General features: G+C 39.0%; 3 protein-coding genes across 3 annotated transcripts in view; 1 reads left to right on the top strand and 2 right to left on the bottom strand.

Annotated features, from left to right (window-relative positions):
• Nucleotides 1–28: 28 nt before the first annotated feature.
• Nucleotides 29–15,096, top strand: SPATA1 (spermatogenesis associated 1). The gene is made up of 14 exons (XM_066192557.1): nucleotides 29–265; nucleotides 1,446–1,575; nucleotides 2,458–2,564; nucleotides 5,597–5,714; nucleotides 7,736–7,789; nucleotides 7,884–8,208; nucleotides 8,323–8,556; nucleotides 9,035–9,161; nucleotides 9,312–9,372; nucleotides 9,962–10,079; nucleotides 10,884–11,009; nucleotides 12,320–12,486; nucleotides 13,514–13,612; nucleotides 14,475–15,096. The coding sequence occupies exons 2-14, from the start codon at nucleotides 1,540–1,542 to the stop codon at nucleotides 14,577–14,579; spliced, it is 1,677 nt and encodes a 558-aa protein (XP_066048654.1). The 5' UTR covers nucleotides 29–265; nucleotides 1,446–1,539; the 3' UTR covers nucleotides 14,580–15,096.
• Nucleotides 15,097–16,323: 1,227 nt separating this feature from the next.
• Nucleotides 16,324–22,943, bottom strand: CTBS (chitobiase). The gene is made up of 7 exons (XM_066192558.1): nucleotides 22,584–22,943; nucleotides 22,097–22,235; nucleotides 20,950–21,158; nucleotides 20,167–20,338; nucleotides 19,505–19,602; nucleotides 18,669–18,830; nucleotides 16,324–17,682 (listed from the first exon to the last, which is right to left on the bottom strand). The coding sequence occupies exons 1-7, from the start codon at nucleotides 22,941–22,943 to the stop codon at nucleotides 17,497–17,499; spliced, it is 1,326 nt and encodes a 441-aa protein (XP_066048655.1). The 3' UTR covers nucleotides 16,324–17,496.
• The window catches only part of LOC136294630 (vitellogenin-2-like), a 22,471-nt gene continuing 17,627 nt past the window's right edge, over nucleotides 22,943–27,786 (bottom strand). Inside the window, exons 30-35 of the mRNA XM_066192556.1 lie at nucleotides 26,693–26,879; nucleotides 25,380–25,471; nucleotides 24,806–24,903; nucleotides 24,567–24,726; nucleotides 23,259–23,420; nucleotides 22,943–23,129 (exon numbers count right to left, since the gene is read on the bottom strand). Coding sequence (XP_066048653.1) covers nucleotides 23,014–23,129; nucleotides 23,259–23,420; nucleotides 24,567–24,726; nucleotides 24,806–24,903; nucleotides 25,380–25,471; nucleotides 26,693–26,879 — 815 coding nt within the window. The 3' untranslated portion in view covers nucleotides 22,943–23,013. The remainder of the gene's footprint in view (nucleotides 23,130–23,258; nucleotides 23,421–24,566; nucleotides 24,727–24,805; nucleotides 24,904–25,379; nucleotides 25,472–26,692; nucleotides 26,880–27,786) is intronic.

Raw genomic sequence — 27,786 nt, 5'->3', positions numbered from 1 at the left:
GGACCCGCCTGCGGGCACAGAAATGACCCGCGCTCCGCGCGTTCGTGGTGTTTCACACCGAGGCGGCGAATCTTGGTGATAATATCCACTGGGCTCAAAGTTATTTTGGAGGTTATTTTGAGATGCAATGAATGAAGTTCCTAACTTAGTTCTTGGTAGCGGGTTGAGTGTTGACGGTAGCCTGGAGGATCAGTTTACTAGTCCTACTTCATTGCAGAAGGTGCCCGGGAACGGCAGTGAAACCTGGAGCATGGGGTGACATCAGGTACTGCAAAATGCAGCGTCTTCCCTGCACGCAGGAGCAATGGCAGTAACACGTGCTGTGCCTGCCAGGGGCTGGCAATGACCGGAGGAGTGATGGGGTGTTACACTCGGGTCGTTTGTGGGAGCTTGCGAGTAAAGACACGGGCCCTTTTAAATACTGACATGAGGAAATGTTAATTCCACAGCGCCAGGGTGAGACTTGGAAGATTCAGTCACTCGTGCTTACGAACAGGTGAATTAGAAGTAGCTGGGGTAGAAGCAGGAGGAGGAGAGACATCTCCTGTTGAGCTCAGGAGAACAACAAGGGAGTTCAGCAGGCTGAAAATCCACAGGAGGTTTGTAAGCTCAGAGGGGCTGGAAGAGCCTTCCAAGTGACAACACCGAGGAAACTCCTAACAAAAAGTGAAAGATGGAGACGAGCTTTTTAGCAGGGCCTGTCGCAATAGGACTGGGGGAATGGTTTTAAACTGAAAGAGCGGTGATTAGAGATGAAAGGAAGAAGTTTTTTACAGTAAAGGTGGTAAAAGCCTGGAATCGGTTAACCAGAGAAGTGGGAGATGCCCCCACCCCGGAAACATTCAAGGTCAGATTGGGCTTGGGGGTCTGGAGAAGCTGGCCAAGTCGGAGGTGTCCCTGCTCACTGCTGACCTTCAAAAGTCCCCTCCAACCCAAACCATCCCATGATTCAATAACAATGTTAGGACAGAACCATGCGTATAATTTATGGAAGTATTTTTCTGACGTGGTTGCCCAGCACAGTCACGTTTCCTCGGAACACTGCATTTGGCTGGCACAATGTATTTGCTGCACTTCACAGTAATTGTCACTTTATCAGATCCAGGCCCTGCAAGAATCTTCTTTTGTGGAAATTTAGCTCTGTGTCTTTAGGAAAATAGTGGAATTGTGTAGAAAATTATATACTACCAAACTTATTATGAAAGGGAAGAAAATGTTAAGAGGAAGTGCTCTAGGGCAGATTTCTTAGAGCCGCAGGGCTATGATTTAGCAATTCCCCCAGTTACTTAGGTGATACTCGCTTGTGTAGAGGGTGTGGTTGATTCTGTTTGCAGTTAGCTGAAAGCTTTCTGCCTCAGCACAGACTCAACTTCCATTTTCATAAGTGGGATGAAGATCCGTAAATGAAAAAAAGGATATTTATGGAGTAACTTCTCTCATAACAGATTGTCATGAGACTCATTCTTAAAGAATGCTGCAATCAAAAAGAAAGTTAGAAAACTCACCTGGCATTTGCTGTGGTCACATAGAGGGACCAACATGTCATTGAGTCAAATGAGACCTCGAACATCACAGGTGAGAGTTTTTGTACTTTTTCACAATGATTTTTTTTGATTTCACAACTAAATAAATTAATAAATAAATGTATATATTAAAATAAGGTTCTAGAAGACCTAAGAGGGAAAAAAGTGCTTTTGAAATAGTATATATAGAAAGAATTAGTTTCTAGTTCATATTAAGTAACTCAACACTTGCAGAAATATTTGATATAGCTTATTTGCATGGCTTCTAGCTAAAGGGAAATGTGGCATCCTTGTCAATGCTATCTGATTTTTACTCAAAATATCACGGCCTGGAAATCACCAGTGCAACAACTACCTCAGGCCCAAACACAGCCCAAGTGAACCTTGCTCAGAGCCAGCTTAGTTATTCTTTTTGCAGACATTAGCAGGAGCATTTTTGTGTTTCCAAAGTATTAACAACAGTCAGAAATGTTTTGATTGTTTTCTTGATGACATGATCAAGTTGTGGCGCTATTCGAATCAAGCTTTCAGAGCTTTGCATTTTTAATGAGATGAACAAAGGTAAGATTTCAGCTGAGGGATTCTTGTAGTCATGACACTCTCCAGAGTACCAATATTTTTTTTCATACCTTAAAAGATCTCTCCATTGTTGTCACAGGGATACACAGGCTCTCTATTATCTCACTTTCATTGGGGAGCTTGTTCTAATGTGACTTATTTTGATGCTGTCAGTTGGCAGTCAGTCACAAATTACTCTGCTGTTACTGCTCTCACTGTCTGGTCATCACTCTGAGACAGTTCTAGTCTCACTGGTCTAGTCCCTGTGCTAGTATCAAAGGAGCCATTCCTGCCTACACAAATTGGAAGTCCACCTAAACAAAGCAAAGCGTACGGGAAGAGGATGATAATACATTTACATCTGTTCTTTTTTTAGCTGGTGGAGCTTCATGTTTTTTATGTCCCAGCAGAAGTGTGGAACTTCAAGCTGAATACAATTCCTGTAGCTCTCACTAGCAAATTCATCTCAGCTGGATTTATAAGGTGAGTGTAGTTTTAGGTTTCATGTATGTGGTAGGTCCTTCACACTGGCCTTCACTCTTTTAGTCCAACTGTTGCTCTGGAGAGCACAATTACATCTGCCAGCAGAAACTTGTTGTCTAATGAAATTTCTGGAGGGTAAGTGGTGAACATAACTAGCATTATTTGCTAATTAATTTGTACTGTATCAGGCTTAGCTCACTTGCAGCCCATGTAGACCATTGAAAAGCACTTCCAGAGCAGTGCTAGTATTTCTGCAGAATGATATATATTGTAAAATCATATCTTCTGTTCTTTCTGTCTCCTTGAGTCTGACTATCAAAAGCTGAAATTCTTTTGGGCAATGGGCCAGCTTCAAGACAGTGGCTTGATGAAGACAGGATAGCCTGTCAGTTCCCAGGAGCAGAGATATGATGATCTGAGCTCTCTCAGTCCAGAGAAAGAGCTGAAGCCTTGTTTCTCAAGGGGAAGCATTACTGCCCATGAACCAGCAGCATTTCCTCTTTTTTTCTTGAACAGTGAAAGGCTGTGCACAACACCATGTACTGTCTGTGCCCTCAGGTAGATGTTTAAAGGACTTAGTGAAGGAGTACCCTAGTTCCTAGGCTCAAATCTGGTACATGGAGTTGCATTTTTAATCTGTCATAACTTTTAAAGTTTTATTTATACACCTAAACACTTTGCTCACAAAATCTGTGTGTATGCATTGTGGTAAGAAGTTGTAGAAAAATCAAATCATGTAAAGATGTGTATTGAAATGGGGCTTTTATGTGCATCTTGTCTACACCTGTGCAAAACCTGTCAATTCAGCTAAAACTGCAGGCAATAGAGGTTTTAGTTAATTTAAATTGAGCCTTGTATTATCCACTTAAGACAATATACAGTGTAGCTGAAAAGACTGACAGCAGTCAGGTATGAGCATGTAGGGCAGAATGCATTCATTCTCACAGCTGCTTTTGTTGAAAGGCTGCTCAAAACCAGAGAAAATAAATGCACATACCCATTTTGTTTGCTGTTCTAGTCTGCAGCAGAGGTGCAGAATACATGTCTGAAGTAACTTGATTTCATGTCATGGACATCTGTCAGTGCCCTGTATTTTCTGTTGTAAATTTATTTCACTGAGGGATCAAATTAAATTAGGATCCTCACTGATTTCAGTGGGTTTATATCTGCCTGGCTGTTGTTGCTTGCTACTGACTCCTAGATAATTGCTGATTAAGTATTCTATGGGTACTGTGCAATGTTGCAGTACATTAGCATTACCAATAACTAGCACCTGGCCAATGAATCACTGTCTTTAAAAACAAAAAATATTTTTAAAATCTTCTTTTGTTATAATCCAGGAGAGGGAATGGCAGCCTTGCTGGTGCTCCTGTGGCTTGAATGTTGTTGATAGCTGTGTTGTTCAGTCAGCTTGACAATCTTATGCTATCTGAATCAGCTTTACAAAGGATTCCTAGGTCAAAGTACAGGCCACTTCCATTAGCTGTGAAATTAGAGGATGATATTACGGGTGTAATTGCCTATTGCCCTGAGTTCTTGTTCCCATTAACTTGATTTCTCAGCCTTTGTGAGCTTTTTTTCTTCATTCCTCATTCCTCACCACAGAAGCCAAACTTTTTTTATTTCTAGATGGGATGGCTGCAATGAACTCTAGTTTGCATTACTTTTAAAGGGACACCCTGAAGCAAGTGACGTGTGACTGTTTTCTGCCAGCCAGTGGCAGCAAGTGACAGACTAATATTATTGTATTTTCCTAGCAGCTGCACTGGCAAACAACCTTTAGATAAATTTCTGCCCTGTACCTCAGGATCTGGATACCTAGATATTTTCCCCCATTATACATTGTAGATGTGTCCACTCTGCACATTTTGGTCCCCTCTGCTGCATGCCTGTGCTCCAGGGCAGTTTCATGATCTTGAGGAGGCTCCTTTAAGTTCAAGGTATTTGAAATAATACAAGGGAAGCATTGTAGCCCACTTTATTATAGTATTCATGAGATGAAAGTGATAGTGTTTTTACTACTACTTTAGGTGTGGAGGCCTATAGGGCTGCTTGCAAGTGCAAACAAACCTTGACAGGTTAATGTTGAAGACCTGTTCAAATGGAAGATGTGGCAGGTTCTTGTCTGTACTGTTTGCTGAGAATGGCATGTGCTATCCCCCAAGCTGTGTCTGTGCAATGCTTGAGAAGTGAGAGCTGCCTGCACCAAAATCATCCTACCACCTAATCAGTGTGGGTGATTAACAGTCTCGGGCCTGCATTTGTTCCCTGGTTTCTTATATGGCAGCACAGAACAATTTGAATTGCTTATTCAGTGCTGCAGAGCTTTGGAATGCCTCTGGCACATTTGGATTTATTGTGCTTTTTCATTCTGTAGTGATTTTTCTACTGAGCTCATTACCTAAATATTTCCATACTTTCAAGTAGTACATTAAATGATGCAATTCATATTTGTGTCAGCATTCTCATCCTCAGATCATGGGGGAAATGTTCACACTGCAGTTTGGTTTTTATTTAAAATATATTTGCATGCACACATGCACACACCCAACTGTGAATTTGTGTTGGAGAAGACCAAAGCAAAGGAATATGCCTGCTGCCTAAAGTGGACAGTGATGAAGGCTCCTCTGGCCCTGGGTGCTTGAAGGGAATGTTCAGCAGTCATGGTCCAGCCCCATGAAACTGTGTCATTTATATGGAAGTGCATGGCTGTAGCTTCCAATGTTGTTGTTATTCATCTGCAGATGAGCAACAGCATTCCGAAGAAGTATATTTCAGATTTTGTCTGCTTCCATATTGTCCCTTTTTATGAGGCTGATACAATGTGATTCTTGCTAGTTAATGTTGGGACAGCCCTCACAGTGCAGTTCTGACTGCCAGGACAGCTCTCTGGCCTATGCTAGGACATAGTTCCCAGTCTTGGTCATTCTGTCTGTGCAAGCCAGCACATACAGACCATTATCTTCCCCCTCCTACTAACTAGCCATCCCTATTTGATCTTACAGATATATTAATGAATGACAACATTCTAGGGTGTCTCCTCACATCACATTAAGAGTGCTGCGGGAGAAACTTGGAGAGTACCTGGGTGGAGTGACAGTCGCAGATAAATTCAGATTTTTAAAATGCATTGGGAAAAAACTAGCAGTGGTAAGTTAATTTTTTTTTCTTTAATGGTCTTCTGTTCTATGATGTAAAGCAGAGATTTCATTCCTGCAGATGGGATAGTATCACATAAAGTAGAGATAACTTTAGGAGCACTGTTAGCATTTCTTTTAAACATGCTGCAGCGTAACATCTTGTCAGAACACAGTTATTTCCCCAAGTGCAAAGGCACAGCTGGACAGTTATATCAGAAATACCCTTTCAAGCAACAGGTGTAATTAACAGTTGCCATCCAGTGAAAAGATTATATTTTTGATAAATCCATGGATTAAATATAATAAATCTGGTTGCATTAAAAAATCCCCTAACCTATAAGGCCATTATTACCTGTACATGGTTGGGGATATGGCAGTTGACAAATTTGCAATGGAAGCTCAGTCAGAGTTCCTCTAATGGTTCATGCTGTGACCTGCCTACCCTAAAGCATTTAAGACATCATTCTCTGAATGAAAACTTCTCTGGATTTTCCACTGTTTAGTACAATAATACGGCCTGAGATGTAAGTACTAAAACCCCTACATGTGTGAATCATAATTGTTCCTCACATCAATCAATTCTACATATATATTTTAAAAAGTATAGCTAAAGATTAAATAAACTTGAAAATTAGTCCAACTGAAAGTTTGTTCAGGTAATACACTAAGATATAAATCACTTATGTAAGTATAGAATACTTTTTCCATGTCTCATTTCACCACTTTCTCATGGATTTGGAAAATAACTACAAGCAGGAAATTTGGTGCCATTCTTTATTTCATTTCTAGTTGAATTATCACTAAAATCACTCTCACAGAAGACTAGAATAAGTACTAAGGAATATGCAAAAACTAGATGGAAAAACTTGAAAAGAAGCTTAAAAGACTGCGATACAATCTGCATTGGAAAGTGTGCATGTGTTTTCAATGAGTTGAGCTCTTTTTCACTGGATGATAATAAGTAAGATGGTTAATTTTCTTCCCCACATAGTTCAGAGATAAATGGAGAAATTTTCCAGCTTTTATAATGTCAGTAAATGAATAAAATATTTTATGTTAATAGAGAATAAAGATACTGGTAACATACATGAAGATTTATAGAGGCAAATGAAAGATACAGTTTTACTTTGAGGTATTTACTGCTGCTTGATGTTTAACTTTATAACAAAGTGTAAAGCAATAAACCAACTGCTTTATTTGTTGTTTGGGGTCATGGTAACCTCATTGAATCACATCTCTGTGATCAAATATTTGTTAAGTGTTCTCTCCCCTTAGTCTTCTGTTTCACAACTCTAACAATGTAAGCAGAACCAAGAGCTGTGCCCTACTTGCAAGTCTTTTAAATGAAAAGATAAACATAAACTAAAATCATGTTCATTTTCTCTTCTTTTTTTTGGCTAGAACCTGTGTTTAATTGAATATAATTATTTGAATTTAAGCTCAGATTTCTTTTCCTTACATTGGAGAACAAATATTTATTGACTATTTTAGACTTTTTTTTAGGACAACTGTTGAAATGTGAAAGTGTATGTCACAAAACGAGTATGAAGGAAAATGATAAATACAAGAAGACATAGGATAATATTAGAATTTTTTTCCATATAGATAAAGTATTTTGCAATGCTGTATTAGATTAATAGAGAAAATTATGTGAGACTCAGAATTTCTGTCCAGATTCAGCTTGAAGCAATATTTGATAAAGAAAGTTGAAAATTTTCTTTTCCTGTGACTGTTGGAACTGGTCCTTTGAACCGTAAGAGAAAGTGTAAAGGATTAAAAAAACATTCAGTTTGTGCATGGAATCTTGTGAGTCTGATTAAGATTTTGAAAAATAGACAAAGTTTCAGAACTATGTCAGAAAATACAATTGTAGTCTAAGTTACTTTTTCCCCATAAGGCCGCTATGGATTATAATGCTGGTTATAGAAGAAAGCAGCATGTAAAAATGACAATAGAATGCATATGTCACATGCAACATTATTGATAAAAGAAGTATTGTATTTGTTACTCTTCCATACTTTATTTTCCAAGGTGAAAGCAAAGCAGGAAACAGAACTGGAACTGAAGTCATTTGTTCCCCCTTATGTAAGTACTAATTGGCTCGTAAGGTACCATTTTCAGAAAATTTACATTGCACATTTTCTTTGTCCTGTCTGATGAATATACTGTGTATTTTCAGGCACTTTATCCTGAATTATATTTATTACCTGGAGTGGAATGTTCTGAAGATGTTTATTCATTACCATCATCAACTCAACAAAAACATCACGTTGTGGAAGAAGCTAATAGGTTTGGTCATGGATCAAGATTATCCGGCCTTTCCCAACAGAAACCTGAAAAAAGCAAAACATTTTTAGAAAGTATAAAAAGCAGGCATCAGGTAGAAAATCTGGGAGTGCCCAGTCCTGTGGAATGGGGTGAGAAAGAATCTGTTCCAGTTTCACACACAAACATTAAGCAAGACAAAACCAACAGGATTCCAGAAAAACAGTTTGGAGAAAAAGGTAAGCTTAAGCAGTGTAGTGAAGGAGGATGATGAATGACAAGAAAAATAAATATTTTGGTTAATATTTACAATAAAATAATATCTCTGTTTCATATTGTCAATTATTATGCAGATCAAAGTGGACCTGATGGATCTCTCTTCACTCCAAGTCATTCAGTTCCTGCAGATAAGGAGTCTGGAAAGTTACAGACCTCCAAGCAGAATCATATCGGCCAAGATCAAGAAGAGTACAGTGCTCCTGAGTGGAATGACAGAGCCAAAGGAACTGCTCTTACTCATGTAAACCACAGTGATGACCAAGGCCAGGGTATCCAAAGACCCAAAAATCACATTAAATATCAGATAGGTACAAATGTTTGTTATTGTCTTTTTGCTAAAGCAGGACTTCAAGAAAGTCAGCAAAGTAAAGCTAAGTTTTAAGAAATCTTTGATTAAAGTGTAAGTTGCAATAGCACTACCAGAACAATATTCCATTTTTTAAAAATAATTATGATATCTTTCAAAGAGATGTAGTTTTACCTTGTAAGTCCATCATTATCACTGTGTGCTGATAGAGACAAACACTTTACGATAGTTGATACATTTGCCTAATCACCAGAATTAATCAGATATAAATTCTAATAATAAAAATACCTTTTATTTGCTTTATTTCTTTCTTCTGTTATTCATGGAACATTTCCAAATCCTAGAGATAACACCACTTGCTGTGTTGATTCACTGAATTTCCAATACAGGTTGGAAAGTCCAGTCATTGACAGTCAAAACAGCCTGATTTTTGCAAGTGTAATAATCTATGTATTTTTGTCATCACTATCCTGTTACAGAACTAGCAAACATGGAAAATAATGAGCACCAAAAAGATACCAGATTAAGAAGAGACAGAACACAGGATGCTGGAATTCTTAAAATAATGGAAGACCAAACTACAGATTATGTCCACAAAAAACAAAGGTTAGCAAATAATGAATCTTCTAAAATAATGGATAATATTAATTCACCGATACAAACTTACTTTATAGACTTCAAATAAATGAAAGAAAAGGAGGGGGCAAAATCATTTCAGTCAATGAACTTTCACTTGGTTTTTTGATTTTATCTTAGATTGCAGCAAAATAGAACTGAGAAGACTAGAGTCAGTCTTGGTGAAAAACTGGATAATCAGGTATGTTTTTCAAGGTAGCATTCCTAGTAATCTTGAGCAGTAAATATAGTCCTCCATCTGGAAACAGTCTAATTTTCTAAGACTGGTGACTCATTATACATATGAAAGATTTGAGAATAATTAAGAAAAGTTAATTCATGCACTGCTACTTAGCAGATTTTCTAATGAATATCAAGTATGTTTCTAAACAATTAAAATCTGCAATTACAAATTTTAGTTTAGAAATTGGCAGGTTTTGATTTTATAATTGATGAACCAGGTGGCCATTTTAAGGCTCTTAGTTCCTGGTCTTGCATGGGAATGTCAGTAACTTATGGGGTTATGGACATGGGCAAGAACAATTAGCAATAGTCTGTAGTTTTGTCTGTATGTTCTCTGTGATGTAAGTGTTCAGTGTTCTCATTTTGTTTGCAGAGATCCAGCTGTTTGTAATTTAGTTATCATGTGTACTGGTGACAGAATAAAGAAACCTACCTGTAGAATCAAATTCAGCCCTCTCATTCACTCAGGCCACTTTCAGGGTATATGTCTAATGTAACTATTCAGGATTATGGTTATGTACTTACAGTTGTGTCGTTTGACTCTACAGGCAGATGAAAACAAGCAAAATAATCTTACTTGTCCAAAAGAGTATATTTCACCTCCTAGTCCACCTTTTTTGGCACTGACTGTAAATCCAGCTCAAGTTCCTGTAATTCAAGCAGCAAGTGAGTATATGATTCCAAGAAATTGCAAGGAAGTGAATGTTTAATCAAGACTGAAGAGTCAATAAAGACATAAATACCTACACTATACATACATTCATTCACAGTATTGTTACAAATTTTAATTTATGATTAAAAAATTCTAGGTATTTAAGATTGCATGGGCTGTCCTAGAGCTTGGCAGGTTCCCAGCACTAGAAAGCCCAACTTGTCAACCTGTAGATGGAAGGAAAAAAGGAGGAAGATCAGATGAAATCTGATCTTATCAGATGAAATCTTGCAGGCTCAAGTGAGAATGTGCCAAAGAAAATCACATACAGTTGTGTTGCTGAGGAGGAGGATCGTGAGAAGTTAAGTGTTTGACCTATGGTTGCAGACTAGTGGAAGGCTGAGCTATTGTCCTGCCAGCCAGAGTTTAAGGCAATATTTCACTACAGTTTATATTGCACTGTATTTTAAGCAGGAAATAGTCTTTTTGAGGCTTTTTTGGCTTCATTGGCAGGAGTTTGCCAAGTATGGAGCGAATATATTTCTTGATTACATAGATTTAATGAATTATTGTCTAAACATATAGAAAGAAGTATGTTTGCGTGTGTGTGAATGCCTGGATGCATGCTGGATTTCTCCCTTTTTCTAAAGCACCAGCCATTCTGAAAAGTTAGACTAAAATGAAACCTGATTAAAATGAAATTGTTTCTACTGCTTGTTCTGACAAAGCTTTTGGCATAATTTGTGATGAGTGCATTACAAAAGTCTTGACTGATCCTTTGTACTTAGTGTATTCAAATATAATTGTAATATCCTTAGAAAACAAGATGGTAGAACAATTGCAACAAATGAAGAAAGACAGAAGGCGCATGGAGAAAACTAGAGAAGAACTGACCAAAAAAGCTAAAGGGCTACTGGAACAAAACAAGCTGAGGAGATACCGTGGTACACTTTTAATTTATTTTGGAATTTGGAGTGATTGAGAAATTACACTGAAATCAATGTGAAAATATTTATCTCCTTTTCAGTGAGCTTATTACAGAGAGAGCAGTTTGCTAACCAATAGCTCCAAGAAGACTCATTCTGTGTAATGGCATGCTAGAAAAATTCAAGGTTGCAGTGTTTCCTTCCATTTAGGGCTTTTTTTTTATTTTCTCTTGTTGTTGTTTTTTTGTTTTGCTTTGTTTTGTTGGTTTTTTTTGGTTTTTTGTTGGGTTTTTTTGGGGGCATATCTTATAAAGTTAAGGTTATTCTGGCTTTCATAAACTATTCAAGTTGTGTCTCATGTACGTGCAGTGTTCAGAGAGCTACTGCTGGCTGCTTCTCTGAGGCCCAGGGCAGCTGGCAAATTCTAATCCTGCCTTTAGCTGGAGGTTACAGGGGCTTGTACTGTGTTGAGAGGGCTTCAGTTAAATTGCAGCATAATAATTTTTGTTCCTCCTATCCAATGGTATTCAGCTTATGACATGGAAGTTACCAGCCTTTTGTGATAAGCTCGACACACCTTGGTTTTTAACAAGGTCAAATCTCATTGAAATCTCACACGAATTTTCTTCATAAAATTATTTTCAAGTTTATACTTAAAACTATCTTCCTTAAGTCACATCCCAGTTATAAAGAGATGAGATTTAATAATTTTGATGTTTTGAGAGCCTTCTCTGTGCTTAAATGTAGCTAAGTCATTACAAGTCTCAAATATTATTTGTAGCTTGTTGAAAGGAGACAAGTGAATTCTTTCAGTTACTCTCTAAGGACGTGGCTGCAGAGCACTCTGCAGCGTGGGGAATTTGTATTTAAAAAACCCCAAACCTGAGTGCTTGAAGCAGTAACTTTGTAGTAGCATGGAGCTGCAATTCAAGCTAGAGATAGGCCCCAAATGGCACCTGCATTGCCCTAAATTATGTTATCCAGTTAGGTAAAGTAAAGGTTGTCTTCACAGGCCAGGTGCACTTAGGTGCAGCAGAACCTGCAGAAAAGCCAGACTGAATAAAACTTTGGATTTGGACCTGTGTTTTATGGCAGTGGTCAGATAGAGCCTTTTGTTTCAGGTGTTCGTGTGAAAAATCAGTTGCATTTAGAGCAAATGTAATTTTAATGAAGATTTTTTTCACTAAATGTTTATTTTAAAGAGACTCTGCCATGTTTCAGTGTATGCATTGGCTAGCTGAAGCTTGTGAGGTGAGCTGGTCATGACTTCAGCAGACCTTTATTTTAGGGTGAACAAGACCAAACACTATTACTGTTTTCCTGTGCAGTTCGTGAGGAATGGAAGAAGAAGTACTTTGAAACTAAGAAAGCTACAGTTTCACTGGAGGACACTTTAGACAAACTGCGACAAGATTCAGAGCTTTACCACCAGAAATTGCTCTTGCAATTGGAAGCCAGAGATAGCCAAAAACGACCAAACTATACAACTTCCAAGGTATTTGCTTTTATTATCTCTTTTTACACTGATTTTTTTTTGTATAAAATACAAATTAAAGAAACATATTTATTGCCAACCAATGACTTGTAAAATAGCTTTAGCTCAATGATCTGAAGGACAGAATTCCTTCAAACCTTTTTGTCTCAAAAAGGCTGCAGAAGTGCTTGAGGCTGAGCATTTGTTTCTGCCTTCTGTTGGTACCTTTTTGTAACAAAATCCCCTTCTGTTCAATATGGTTAATGGATTGTTCATTTCGACTTTGTTTCTATCACCCAAGATTTCATACAAGGAGGCAATGGATGTTTGGAGCACGCAGGATGTATCTGTAGCTTTTGAAGTGGTTGCACTTCAACTATTGTGCAGCTGTGAGTTTCATAGGAAGTTCAGAGGGATTAAAAAGAGAAAAGATAAAAAAAGAAAAGATGAAAGAAAAGGAGGAAACAGCCTTTCCAACCTTTCCAGTTGTGTATGCTAATTTTCTAAATGCATTAATGGAAGCAAGGCTGTTGACAAAAGCGAAGGAAAAATAAATGTCCCTTTCTTGCATCTGAAAGATGTGTGCATGTACAGTGTAAGAGGGTATATTATATACAAACATGTATTATTTGAGCTATCTTGAAATACCTACAAAATAAAAATATGAATAGGGTTGACATGGCATTACTGGCTATGTTCAGACACGTTATTGCTCCTGTTGAGGGCCATATCAGGGGTGGGGTTTTTTTGATCTCCCTGGCTGGGAGGCCTTACATGAAGGGTATGCACAAGGCAACATTCCTACAGCAGGTCTGTGGCGTCCAGCACCCAGAGAAGGAAGCCAGGATTTACTGAGCTGTTAGGCTGTGCACAAAGGTGCTCCCCACCCCTGGTGAGGACGTGCAGCCAGGCAGGCATCAGTCGGGTGGGAAAGCGGGCGAGGTGCAAAGAGGTTGTTAGAGGATTGTTTCTGAGTGGTGAAGTAACACCCAGTGGGGGAACAGATACACTAATGCTGCACTTCAAGTTTTGTTGTTGTTTCACACAGAATTACACAATCATCCGGATTGCCACAGTGCAGCATGAACTGGATCAACTGAGGAGGAAGCTAGATGATACAAAAATGAGACTCCTAATAGAAATTAAGGTACTCTGCCTTTTAATTAGAGCTGTCAAAATATGGCAATGTATAAAAAAAAATTAGAACTTTTCAGTTATTAGATGATGTAAATATTTGCTTAACAGTTCTTGTTTTATGCTGTTAGTTTTAAGGTGGAAGGTGTTTTGACTTTAGCATTTGAGCTAAATTACTCCAGAACACCAGGTTATCAGATGACTTGGAATGTATGGCATTCAAACAACATAGATACTCAATGTACTATGTAAGCTAAGGTTCACAATCTTTTTCATAAAATTCCCATATCATTCAAAAGGTAATTGTAGAAATACGCATGGTGTGGTGAGGCACTGAGCAGTAATAAATAGACCATGGCTAAAGAAAAAAAATGGTATGAAGGAAAAAACACCCAACCGAAAAAAAAAATTAGAAAAAGAAAAAAAAGGCTGCCTAAGCAGATGGCAGACTCTTTGTCTGCTTTATTCCATATCAGTGTTGCCTATGACTCTTTTTGGAAGGAAGAGGTAGTATAGACCTTCACACTGGACAGCTTTCCAGCTCTGAAAGCATGAAACAGGAGTGTTCTACACCACAGGGATTGACCATACTCCTGTTTACTGGAGACTCCAGGGTGGTTGTAATCACTATGACTCCTCCACTGTCTAGGAAGGAGTGGAAAGAACAATTAATTTTGCAGTTGTCTCAAAAACATCAAGGCAAAGTACAGAACAAAGAAGTGCTAGAACATATAAAATTTCCAAGATAAAAGATGTATCCTGTATTCAGCCATCCAGTATAAAATTCAGTCTTAGTTATATAAACCTATATGCATGTCTGCTCCCAAAAAAGCTTCCTTAAATTGCCATTCCTTAAATGACGGGTTCTTTTGCAGATGAGAAAGCAGGCAGCATCTGATTTACAAGCACTGAGAGCAGAACTGACACAGAAGAAGATTCATTCAGCTTTAATTCTTCAGTCCAGAAAATCAGGAATTTAAGAAGATGACATGACTAACAACTGTGAAGTCTACAGCAGCTCTCTATGTAGTGAATGTAGGAAAGAATTTCAGAACATTTGTATGTTCTTGAAGTTATTTTGTAAAAAGACATTAATTATATAAATGTTGTGGAATTTGTATACTAGGCTACTGAGAGAATGCAGCTCACTTCTTTTTAAATCTCACTCACTGTAAGATTAGTCAGCTACTTAAACATACAGTTTAAAGTAGTTAACATGTCTAAAACTGTTATTTTTAAAGTGCAAATTAGTTAATTGTGTAACATCCCAGTGGTATGCTGATGTTCTTTGATTAACTAAATAGCTACTAAGAAATAAACCTAAAATCTGTGACCTCCTGTTCTTATTTTCAGACTCACACACTCCATTTTTTAGAAATTATTAAAATACAATTCTGTAGAACTACAGAATCCTTTATTTGGCTATTTACCGGAGTATGTTTTTTGCCATTATAAATATGCCTATCTATAAATTACCAATGTATCATTACTGTGTTATTATGAAGCATAAACAAAATCTCAGATAATCTGACTTTATTCCATGTCTTGCTGGTTTTGTTCCCTCTCTTATTAGGAAAGGCACATGGACGTGAACTGTCTTCTGTAGTTTGAAAGCTTGCCTGAAATCTTCCTCTTGGACGAGTATAATGATGATCCTGGTCCAATTTACACTCTTGCGTATTCTGCCTTTCCTTAATTCCAAGGTTGTGCGTGTCCTGAGATTAACAATTCTCTGAAAAAGGAATCAGAAACCTTTTCATAGGAATTTTCTTCTAGCTCTGCTGTCTGCCTCTTTGCAAACCAGATGTTATTATATTAAGCAGAAGAATAGCATGCTAGGAATTAATCTCAGCTAAAAAGCTGTCAAGGCTGTATTTATTACTGGAAGTGAAACACTCATGGGAAATAAGTTATATGATAAGAAAATTATGCAGCTCTCAAAAGAACTGACTTTAAAATGTCTTGAGTCAAACCACCTATTATCCAATTATTGTTAAGTCCTCTCTTAAAGATAGGATTTAACAAAGATTTTAGTGCTAAAGGATTAAAAAAATTATTAAAACTACACCCACTTTTGCTCAATTCAGGGCTGAAGCTCGCATTCTCTGTTTAAGAATTGTGTGATATGAGAGCAGGCTACTAGCTACTGGAAAATTAGAAGCTAAATTTAAAATATAGTATTATCAATTCATGATTCTTGACTGCTACAGGAAAGAAAGTTTTATTATTAAGTCATTTGGCCCTCAGAATTTTGCAGGTCCAATATTCGTGTCAGAAGATTCTCAATTCAGCAAATATCCCTATCACAGTATTTAAGCATTTAAGTAGTAATACACATTCTGAAGTACATATATGTGTGTAGATAGATATATATATATGTGTGTGTGTGTGTGTGTGTGTGTGTGTGTGTGTATTATATATGAAATGTAGCAGTCTTTCTTAAGACTTATAGAGTGGTGTTCTAGTGAAAAGCCTTCTGATTTGTCAAGGGAATTTTTAGTTTCTGCAAGAGCAGTAGGCTTCACCTTCTACTTTCCATCACCTGTAATATCAAGCAGACAATTCAGATGAAGTTTTCCAGTCTTTTCCTCAGTACCCATTATGGTAATGCTGCCATACTATGGTAACTCTTTAGCAAGCAAAAAAACCCAACCAATCAAACAAAAAAATCCCAACCTCTCCCAACCAGACCAAACCAAAAAACCCACCAAACCCACAGCTGACTACATCTACCTAATTAAATAATTTTTTAATTAATGGAGGCACTTAAGCAGGGCCCAGTGGCACTTTAATCTGGTTGTGAAACAGTTCTGAGAAGCAGACAAGCAGTGTGGGCTGTAAGCTGTAGGACAAGTAAACCACAGACAGGAAACATTGTTTACAAGCCTTGCCAAGAAAAGGCATTTTACTTAACAAAAAAATCCTGTAAACACCAGCCAATCTTTACATCACTATGGGTATTTTAAAAAGTTAATACAACTTCTTTATGCAAATGATTTTATGAAAATATGCACTAGAAAGAAAACATAATCTATTATCACAGAGGCAACACCCCATAAAAACAAACAACAGGCTACTGAATAAATCTTAGGGTGTATGGACAAATAGATGTGCAGTTCATTTATTAAGCTTCTGAATTCTAGTTTTCAGGAAGTAAAGTAGTGTGAAATGGGAGGAAACATCATCCAAGCCCTCTTCATATTAATGCTGCTTCTTCAAGCTAAGGTCAGAGATTTTTGGCTTTTGAAACTAAGGAATTTATGTGATACATAAGCACAGTGAGACTGGAGTTTATTAAGTATTTCTTTCTAACAACAAGTTTGATATAAATCTTAACAGCAACTACTTCATGTTTGTAATTTCTTCAGTCCATAAAAATCTTTTAATCTAGAAGAGTAACCAAGCTACATCTAACCAACAATCTGTCTCTCCAGTATTCTGTTTAATCTGATTCTAGAGTGACTTTAGCTGAAATATTGGTTGGGTTGGGCAGTCAGAAGGCTGAGACTGCACCATGTAACACAGGAATAAATATTTGCTGCACCTGGCAGCTTTAGCAAAGCATCATTATAAGACTGCCCCTGTAAATCCATCAATTGGTCTTGTTACCAGATACACACTGAGTTCAAGCATTAACTTAGAGTAACTGTGAAAAATTAAAAAGATGAACAGTCTTAAAAAAACCCCTACTGACACAAGGATTGTTGTTCCAAAGCAACACTGGAACGTTCTGAAGAATGAAAATACAGCTTTGCATATAACACAAGATTAATTTGCCTAGTTTTTAAAGTTTTTGTAATCACAATATATTTATATAAAATCAAAATCTGTGACAGTGTAAACCAAAATAAAAAATTAACAATTTTCATCCTTCTAAATCAAGGGTTCACATAGTTCTTACGGTGTCAGAGCTTGCCACATTGCTTGAGTTTGTTGTTCTGCAGCAGCTTCCCTGGAATAGTCAAGGCTATTTCCATTCCACATGCCAATGCCCCTTAAGCCTCGACTCTTCACATATGCTGCTTTCAGAGAGATGCTGTGAGGGTCATCAAACCATACCTGGTGGAACTGACCAACAGAATCCTAGAAAAACATTTAAACACTGGTGTCAGTGATTACATTTTCTCTTGAATGCAGTTAAAAGTACAATTAAAAACCGAGATATACAAGCTAAGTAGATTTATATAATATTTTCCTGATATAACAATTCTTTGGCACACAGGAGAATTAAAAATTCTACGCCAAATACTTGAATATTTTTTTAATTGTAGAATAGAAGTTATAACACAGTGACACAATTTAACTGAAGTTAGATGAAAAGACTTAGCTAATTTGTATTTTAAATTTTTTAAAATACAGCTGAAATTTCAGATACAGTATCTAAGCTAACAGGTGAATTTAGTTAGAGAATGTGGGGGGTTTTAAGCAATAAACAGTTTTAGAGGAGGTAATAAAATTTTATCAGGGTTATGCTGCTTTTACCTGGTCATTGCTTACAACATCTTTAATCACCAACATGTGAAACTTAAATAATGCCTACATAAACAAGACAAAATAGATACACTGTAGTGTTCTTTTAAGCATAGTCCTTTATGGACTCTTTCACTGTGCCTATGTGGAAAAAAAATGCAGAAGAGAAGATGCATGCAAGGCACTGAGCTAGACAAAATTATGAGCATGTCAGAATCTTTTTCAGTTTAAATCATTTATCAACTCATGAAAGTAATTATAACAGTGAAGGATGGAACTATAGGATGTCTTTGTGCCAAAATGTCCTTTCTGACATGATGCAGTATCTCAAGAAGACTGGAAAGTAATAAAGATCTTTATTCCTCCTGTAGTCTTCAGGCACTGCACCCTTCTCTCAGACTAGAAATTCAAGACACAGATTTCCAGCAACCCTTTACTATACAAAAAAAGAAAAAAAAAAGAAAAAAGAAAAAAAAAAAAAAAAAAAGAGAAATAGAAAACATAAAAGGAATAATCTAATCCCAGTAACTTTATAGTCAAAGATCTATGGTTCATGAACGCTTACTCCATACCACAGTGTCTTTATAAAAGACTCTTACCTTGTACTCATAAAATGGAGCCTTCTGTACCTCATCCCACAGCACCCCTGAAAGAGAACTGTTCACCTGCTTCATGATGGTTGCATAGGGGACCTGCCTCCCTGCAGCATCACTGCAAGGAGCCCCACGGAAAGGCACTTTGGGAAGGGAACAAACATGGTCCTGAAAAAGAAACAGGGAGGCTTGAGTTTCATGTAAGATATACTGAACTCCAGAATAGAAGTACAGCCAAAGACAATTCACAAAAGGCATTAGGGTTACAAAAATTCCAAATCCTCAAGCAACTCTGGCAGATGCTATTTGTAGAGAAAAGTAAATTAAAACCGCTAAGTTTTCTTTAATCTGCAGTAATACAGGACTGGATGGATATCATTCAGCTAAACAGTTGTCTTATCTTTTCCACCTTTAATTGACCCTTATATTTTTCGTAAGTATAATATTTGAGACCTCATAAACTGCTATGTTGTAACAGCCATAGGTTTGCTAAGGTTTGTTACACCTGTCTTTACAGTGGTGTTGAGAAAGCACAAGTGTTGTAGGGCCTTTGGACACCATCTCCTCTCATACAGATAACATTTATAGCTCCTTAGACAAACACAGTGCTTGGTATCATGGGGTTCAGGCTGCCTAAAAGGAGCTAAAACGCCTTGTCTGGTAACACACTGCTCATCAGTTATCAGCCAAGCAAAAGATTCTGTTTTCTGTCCCAGCTTGATGCTCTTATCCATCAGACCACAGTATTTCCTAGTCCAAAAACAAGATTACCAAAATCTAGTTGTATCTTTCCAAGGAAAAAACTTAACAGTTTGATTGCAAACAAATAATCTTCGCCTTACCATGGATAGGTTTTGGCAGACATAGTCATAGCCATACCAGGGGACACCCATCACAAGCTTTTTAGGATCAATGCCCATAGCAATGTACTCTTCATATCCTAGTTTTGAGGGAAATAAAAATTTACACACATTATTTACTTTTCCTATGTTTTTTATAACTAATTTAGAGCCAGAGCAGAACTTGCAAGATCCCCAGACAGAGGCCAAGGTGCAAGCGGTGCTTTGCCTTCACCTGCACTCTCCAGTGAGTGAGAGGCTTGCTCTGCTGAGATCCCAGTAACTGCTCTAGCTGCTCACACTTTAAACCACCTGCCCTGAGCAGAGGTTCACAAAGACGAGAGAAGTGTTTCAGGTTCTTTGCAATCCCAGGCAGACACCGTTGCTCTGGCTGCCATTTGTCATTCTAAAGGAGTTAGTGTTCTTCACACTCCTAACCCTACAAGTAACAACACTCAACTGCTAAAACTGCTAAAGGTCTGCCTGTAGGGTCTTAAGGATCAGGGATATTATTTTCATATCAGGAAAAGCACATATCTGAGCACACTCAAAACCTCACTGCAAAAATAACAAAATAAACCTGTCTAAGAAAAAGCAATCTTTTCTATCTACTCATGTGAACAAATGGAAATGTTCTGACTCCTGGGGAGTTGTTTAGTCCTCACCAACTAAAGTCTGCAGGTAAGGAGCATTGGCTTTTGCAATACAGTCTGTCCAGATCTGGCTCTGTTCATCATATGACATCACAAATAAGAAGTCACAGGCATCTGCAATCCCAGTGTAGTTGTAGCACCTGTTATCTATGCATGCTGGAGACCAAGCCACATCAAACGTTACCTGAAGGAAAAATGCACAACTTAGTATCAAGTATGGCCCTTGGGTGCCCTTGTTATCTCTTTTTTTTTAAAAAGTGCCTGACTTTGAAAGACAGTATTTCCCAAATAGTGCAGTTTAACACATTAACTATAGGAGAAGCTTCTCATCTGATAAAACAAACAGAAGATCATAGAGTACCCCATTAGGGAATATATAGCATGAAAGAAATTAAACTATAATATGAAAACCACCAAAAATATGAAGCATGATGCAAATCCTGAAAACTTTCATGATGGGTTTACCAAAACACCGTCAAGCATTTGCCCCACAAGTATTTGCCCTACTTTCAACAATACACTAAAACACACTAAAAACTGCCAGCTCACACATAGCAATAATATTGCATCTACAAATCTCAGCAAAGCCCATCTCTCATTTAAATTCACACAGGTCAAAAAGAGTGGTTCTTACAAGATCATATCACAGCTAACATTCATAATTAAGCATTCACTAGAATATTATATTTAGATCTGTATAAACTTTTTCATATTCATATGCTAAACAGCACTGCCAAAAGTCTTTACATTTCATAAGGTTAAATTTATTGTTTCTAGAAAGTACTTTATTATTACCTGTGATCCAGCTATTTCTCTGTGAAAAGCATCTGTGGTTTCTTTAACAAGCTCTGTCAATGCATAATACTCAGGGGATGTTTCATTAACTTCTTGCTCTATATCTATGTTAATTCCATCCATATACTGTTTTTTTGCAAGGTCCACCTGTTGGGATATCCATGCTGCTCTTTTAGCAGGATCAACAATTTCCTTAAGAGGTACATCACCTAGACAAGAGGCCTTCAAGAGTTAACATGCATTTGCACCACGGTAATAGTAAGAGGGAAAGGTTTGTCTTTAGTTAGCTAATATATTCAAACACGCCATAAAAAAATGCCCATATCAATGCTGGTAAAATACAAAGAAGTTCACTTTTTCCCCCAAGCATAATTTTGAGAAACCACCCCAGAAGAGATTACCCAGCTTCGAGACAGTGGTGTTAAAATTAAATTGCTTTGGTTTTTCTATAATTTTAATCTTCTTACTTCTGCTTAATATTCTTTTAGCCAAGGTAAACTACCTTTCTTGAAATCTAAGTACTTCTGGCATTTCCACTGGTCATGTTTAGAGGAAAATTACTTTCGTGTTTAACCTTTGTTGCTTTCCACACTGTAGTCCTGGGTTCTGCTTTCTGCTTTTTCTCAACAGAGCCAAAAGGTAATTACAACACGTAAACTAATGGACTTTGTCTTTCTAATCAGAATTTGTACCTGCACAAAGTTCCTGAGCATTCATGTTTTAAAACTCAACCACTTCCCAATACAGAGGGACTCATTTAAGTGCAAAATACTAAGAATTACTTTAAATCCCTTTCCTTACTTTGTCTTTTGGGTACTCCACATAAGATCCAGAATACAGACCCAAATACCAGGCTTTTGCTTCCTCCCTCTCCCTCCTCTCCTGTTAGAGAACTTTTATTATGGTGTCACTGGGACGGTTTGGTTACTACTGTGGCACTGTTGGTTTCAATGCCCTGCATACCAGCACATGCCAAATGTCTATGTATTATAGTCCTGGGTTCATGAAAGCCTTATTAATTAATCCTCTGAATGATTTTAATACTCTGCATACAACTGAATGTAAAATGCCAAGGTAATATAGGCCTGTGTACCTTATCTTCTCATTTACGTATCATAAACATCCACGTTTTCCCAATGGAACCAACCTTTCAGTACTATCCTCGAGCCTTTGGAGTGGGCATAGCACATGAGCTCAGGATCGTACTTTCCAAAAGCTGCCACAGTGGTAATTTTTGACCAGTCGTAGGATTTCCATGTTTCCTTCCCCACATCAAACACAAAGACCTGGAAAAGGGGTAAAAAGCACCCTCGTTAGCCCCGAGCACTCCTCAGCCGGACTCACTCTCCACGAGGCTGTCACACTGGCGCACCCCCGGCTCGCAGGGACGGCAGCCGGAGAGCCGAGTGACGGGCAGCGCCCACAGCGTGCCCGGCCCGGGCACTGCCCGGGGACACAGCCCGCACGCCCCCCGGCCCGGGGACACCGCCCGGGGACGCTGTCCGGCTGGGGCCGAGCGCAGGCGGTTCCGTGCGGCAGCAGCCAACGGCGAACAGCACTGCTGCGAACGGCGCTGCCGCCGGGCCCGGCCCCGCCTGCGCCGGCGGCGCCCGCCCGGGCCCGGGCCCGCGCACCTCGGAGCCGGCGGGGCCCGTGACGGGCTGGCACAGCCGCGGGTCCCGGCAGGGGCAGGCGCCGGCAGAGCCCAGCAGCTGCAGCAGGCCGACGGGCAGCAGCCAGCCGGCCCGCATCCGCCCCATGGCCACCGGCACCGGCTCGGCCGCGCAGCCTCGGCCCTGGGGCGGGGTGAGGCCGGGGCGGGCCCGGCCGGAGCCGCCCCCAGCGCGGTGCAGGGACAAATGAGCTCGGCAGAGCGCGTTCACAGAGCAGCTGTTTATTGAAAGGTCGCCCCGGGGACGGGTGCCCGGGTTGTTTTCAGCATCTCCAGGAGAGGCAGCAGAACTCAGCGGTCTCCCGGAGGGGACGGGGCGCATCCCCGCCGCCCGAGCCAGCCGTGCCAGCGGGCGGCCGAGCCAGCCGCCCCGCAGCGGGTCCGTGCGGGGCTCAGGCCGGGCACGCCTGCTGCCGGCAGGAACACGCCGTGTGAGCGGAGACAGAGCTCACGACGTCCTCGGATTTCTGGTCCAGCCTAGGCTGCCCGTCCAGGCTGAGAGCGGAGTCTAAAGGAGAAAGGAGAGCAGGGTTGGTTATACATTGGGTACTCCTGTGCTAGCACGGTGCACCTCACGGTTTCCCGCAGAGCCCCGGTCACACGCTGGTCGTGTTGTGCACGGGGTCACCAGGCTCACCGGCTGGAACGCAGTGGAAGCCCACGGACACGGGGACAGTCTCGGTTGCTGAACAGCCTTTTACACAGCGAAGGACTGGCTCCACAGAGAAGCATTTTGCTGCTGTCTTCTCAAATGAAACTGGCTTCTCACTTTTGACAATTTGGCGCTGCAGCTTACAAGCTACAAAACATGAATCCTCTTAAAGCGTGCGCAGAGTTTAGATAAATAATTTTCTGGACTTAATTTGTAGACTTAGCAAACAGTAAGACCAATGGATGAACAGTGTGACACAAGCTAGATGAAGCTAATCTGGTTGAAGGGAATCAATTTTTTGTGAAAGGCTCAGAAGTTTTGTCAAACGCTGTGAGAAAATGAGACGCATGGAGCACAGTTGCAAGGACAGAGGCTTGCAGATGGGATCTAGGTGGGACACTGTTGTCCAAATCCGAAAAGATACTCGTGAAAACCTTGATCAGTTGACACTCAACTTTACTTAAACTAAGACAGCACTTCATTTTGGGGCAGCAGTGGCTCCTAGACATCTATATATCCTCTTCTGCACTGGGAGCAGCATCACACCTGCCTTGCCACGGCTGAGTAGCTTAGTCCTTAAGTCTATGATCCAGGCTTTTCTGAACCAGTCACTCCAGGGAAACTTGGTCTAAGAATACATTACAGAAAGGCCAACACATGCCCAGAGGGTTGTGTTCCACACAAAATGTGTAGTGCACCCTAATGTAACCAACACATTCATGCTGTTTTTATGTAGGACCTGGATGGCAAGAACAATCAATCATTCCCAGGCTGATGTGTTCAGATTGTGTTAATCTTCAGCCTGAGGAAATTGAAACAAGTTTTTCCGACCTCAAATGCCCTCTAGTTTGATAATCAGGGCTAGATATGATTTTTTAAATCTAAATTAAAAGCCTGGAAATAACATAATGAAAATAAGGAATGATTTAAATAAAGAATGATCCATTAAAGATGACATAAAATTATTTTGTCAACAGTCAAACTACCTCCTTTTCATACTAAGTTATCAACTTATGGAGTTTTAAGTTGAACACACAAGCTCCAGGTAACTACACAATGCATAAGATGTCGATTAAAACAACAACAACAACACTAGAACTTGCAGTAAACTACCAAACTCAGGAAAAACAGATTTTTTTTCGTTCTTTTAGTCTGTGGCCACTAATCACAAAAATAACAGAAAACAAGATGACTGTGCTACAATTAATATAAAGCACCTATTCATGTGATTGATTGATTGATTAATTAATTAGTTGAAGGCAATGATATTAATATATGTTGGACTCTTAGTACCTCCAGCACAGGGGTCTTCTGAGATGATCCAAGAGTGACCAAAACTCACAGCATCTTTAGCTAAATATCCACTGGGCGTTTGATATTCTCTGTCAATCTCAGCATCATATTTTCCACAAATTCCACATGTTTTTCCAGCCATCCAGAAAGCAGCTTGAATCTTTGTAGAAATACAGAGAAGTTGCACATAAATACTTTTATTCTAAAACTAAACCCACTTAAAGTAGCTTAAAAATTACCTCAACTCTATGTCCATCATAATATAATTTATCTATGCCATAATCTGGGGCTTTTAGTGTCAGTCCTTTCTTTTCACTGCTGATCAGCATGCTTGCATCTGCAACAAAAAAGCAAAATGAGATCTCTTCTAAAATGAAGTTACTGTTTTAGGGTCCACCCTGAACCATTTGTTAAGTTCCTGGGGACATACTGCACACTCTAAAGAATCTCAAAAGAGATGGTGGGAAGTAAAAAGACTACTGCTCCCTGCCCTGGGAAAAGATGAAGCGACTCACAGGGGTGGCTGTGGCAGGGATCATCTAAATGCTTGTTCTATGGGCCTCTGGAATCAGCAAAACATACCACAGCCCTGCATTTTTTGGTCTGTGTGAAGATGCACAGGACCAGCATCTCTTTCTTTGCTCCTCTTTCTTGCCACCCACTGGAAAATCTTGCATGGAGGTATGTTAAAATGTCCTAACTGTTTCTCAAATTAGGATGATCTTTACCTTATGAGGTGTTTGCAGGATCATGTCCCCTCCTTCTTCAAAAGATCAGGAAAGATTAAACAAAATCTAAAGATGAATCTCTTACCAGAATTAGATGTGTATGGAAGATCTCTTGGGGCTTGGACACCATTAATCTTCAACTGGATGAGTCCGTTGGAAACATACATGTCAATCACACTTTAAATAAAGGAAATTAGTGTAAACAAATGCTTCTCCTTTGCCCTACTCATCTTATAATTTTCTGTTCTGGCAGAAGCATCAGTGCAGGATGCTCATATCATTCTGGCATGAATTGCCTTCTACCCTTTAGGAGGAAGATTGAGGGGGCCCAGGACAGCATGCCAGCAGTAGTGCTCCCAGGACAGCCTCCCCTGGCTGTACTTGTGTCTGAGTGGGCTCAGGCACAAAGACACCAGACTACAGGAGCCTTGCTGCAGAACAACCTAATTGCTATTATCTTCACACAGATTGAAGGTGCTTTACATTTCAAAGGAAGCTTGGGTTCCCTAGGGCAGTTCTCTTACAGCCTGAACAGTCTGTGTATTGTAGTATTTTCTTCAGATCTGGTGTTTGCTCTAATGAAGAAATATGAAGCTCAGGCACATCAAAAGCACATCCATACAATTGTATGAAACAATCAGGAATGATTCAGTGATGAGGAATGTCTTTATCACAAAAGATACAGTCTATAGAACAAGCATCCTTGTGTACTTCCACAAAACAGGTGCAGGGAGTACTAGATTCCCTCTGTTTCTCTGACATTATGGCACAGTTAGGCACACACTTTTTAGAAATAAATAATTACTTGTAATGAAACCTTACAGATCAAAGTCTATTTATGTGCTTTGAAGAACACTCACTACAATGATTTTAGTATGCATAATTCGATACAATTTAGGCTGAAACAAAGTGTGTCTTAAATTAATTTCGAATAGATTAGAACATTATGTACCAAGAGATGTCCTAAGAGAGTGCCTCTAATCTGGGAAACGTAATGCTCTTTTTAGCTATGTCCACTTCTCAACAACCCTGCTGTAATGAGTGGGGGTTCTAATTTGTTCCAATTATTAGCTTAGTGTGGAATGCCAGACTAATGATTACAACAGCTCCTTCTGGATTTATACTTTATGCGTCTGCCTAATCACTAAGTACTAAAATGAGATGGTTAAATTCTAACAAATTAATGAAGAATTTGGGGCAGTAATGACTTTAGGTTACTGTGAACCTCAGATATGTTTCAGAAGCACTTTTAAAAGACAAAGCCCCAATATCTTTCCATTGACATCAGTACTTTCTGCATGACTCTAATGCTAGTGCCAGTCTGCCCTAGCAATCTGATCTTCATTTATAGCATATTCAACTTGGCATCTATTTTTTATTCGGTTTTCAATTACTTACTGGCTGGCAAGTCTGACATTTATTGCTGTAAGGTCAGCAGACTTTTCAAGTCTTTTCACCATCACCAGGAATTTAAGCTCTGGACTACAGTCTTGCACCAAGACATGGTAGCAATTTGCAGGCATTGAATAGTAGAATTCAACACCATTGAAGGTTGTAATCTTATTTTGGAAAACTGTACAACGACCTGAAAAAAACCCAGTAAAAAATAAACATTTTATAATTCATATTAGACAGCTATTTTAGTTTAGTTTTGTAATTAAAAGAAAAAAAAATCTTCTGGTTCTTCACGTTCTGATATAGAAGTGAATTAATTCTGTCAGACAAAATTATAGATTTGTAGTCATTCAACAGTAAAACTTTGCAAGTCCTAAGGCAGCAGGACAACACCTCCATGATTCAGTCATTGTGTGTGATGAATTCTGCTCACAGCTGGTGCTGATGCAACTCTTGGTTTGTGCCATTTTGGCTTTTCTAACTTCGTTGTAGTCAAAAGAATTTGACAAAGGTTGGTAACAATTCAGATATCATTAATATTAGAGAAAGTTCACTGAAATGCTGATAAACCAGGATTAGAAATAGTTGGAAGTTGGGAAGGAAAAAATACCACTCTAGGCTTCTCTCTTTTTCACTGTAATGGCATTTTGTTGGAAATCCTACTAACTCTGATTAGAAATAATTTTTCAACAACTGTAATTAATAAAGATTACTTTTGGTGTTTACCAAAGAAATACCACAAAATGATAGAATGGTTCAGGTTAGAAGGAACCTTAAAGATCATCTAATTCCAATCCCCTTGCTGTGGACAGGGACACCTTATGAAAATGCATGGTGTGATATTATCCCATTGATTCCAAGCAAAATCTGACTCCTTATTGCAGGATTACGTAAAGCTTTTAATTTTAAAACTTACCCTAAGTAAGTATAATGTGATTAGCTCTTAATACAGCATTAATCAAACAATAATCCTTTCAAACTCAAAGTGCAGGATTTGAAATTAATGAGTATACTTTTGGAGCTGTTTCAGCTTCAAGATAACAGTGCTAATCAAGCAGGGCACCCCAAATCAGAGGTCACTTAGATGTTCCTCTCGC

The sequence above is a fragment of the Chamaea fasciata genome, unplaced genomic scaffold, assembly GCF_029207755.1.
Source record: "Chamaea fasciata isolate MVZ Bird 193981 ecotype frontalis unplaced genomic scaffold, bChaFas1.0.hap1 SCAF_10, whole genome shotgun sequence".
In the NCBI taxonomy this organism is placed as follows: Eukaryota; Metazoa; Chordata; class Aves; order Passeriformes; family Sylviidae; genus Chamaea; species Chamaea fasciata.
The sequence above is the reverse complement of the archived record's forward strand: the minus strand, read 5'-3'. Positions and strand labels throughout refer to the sequence as shown.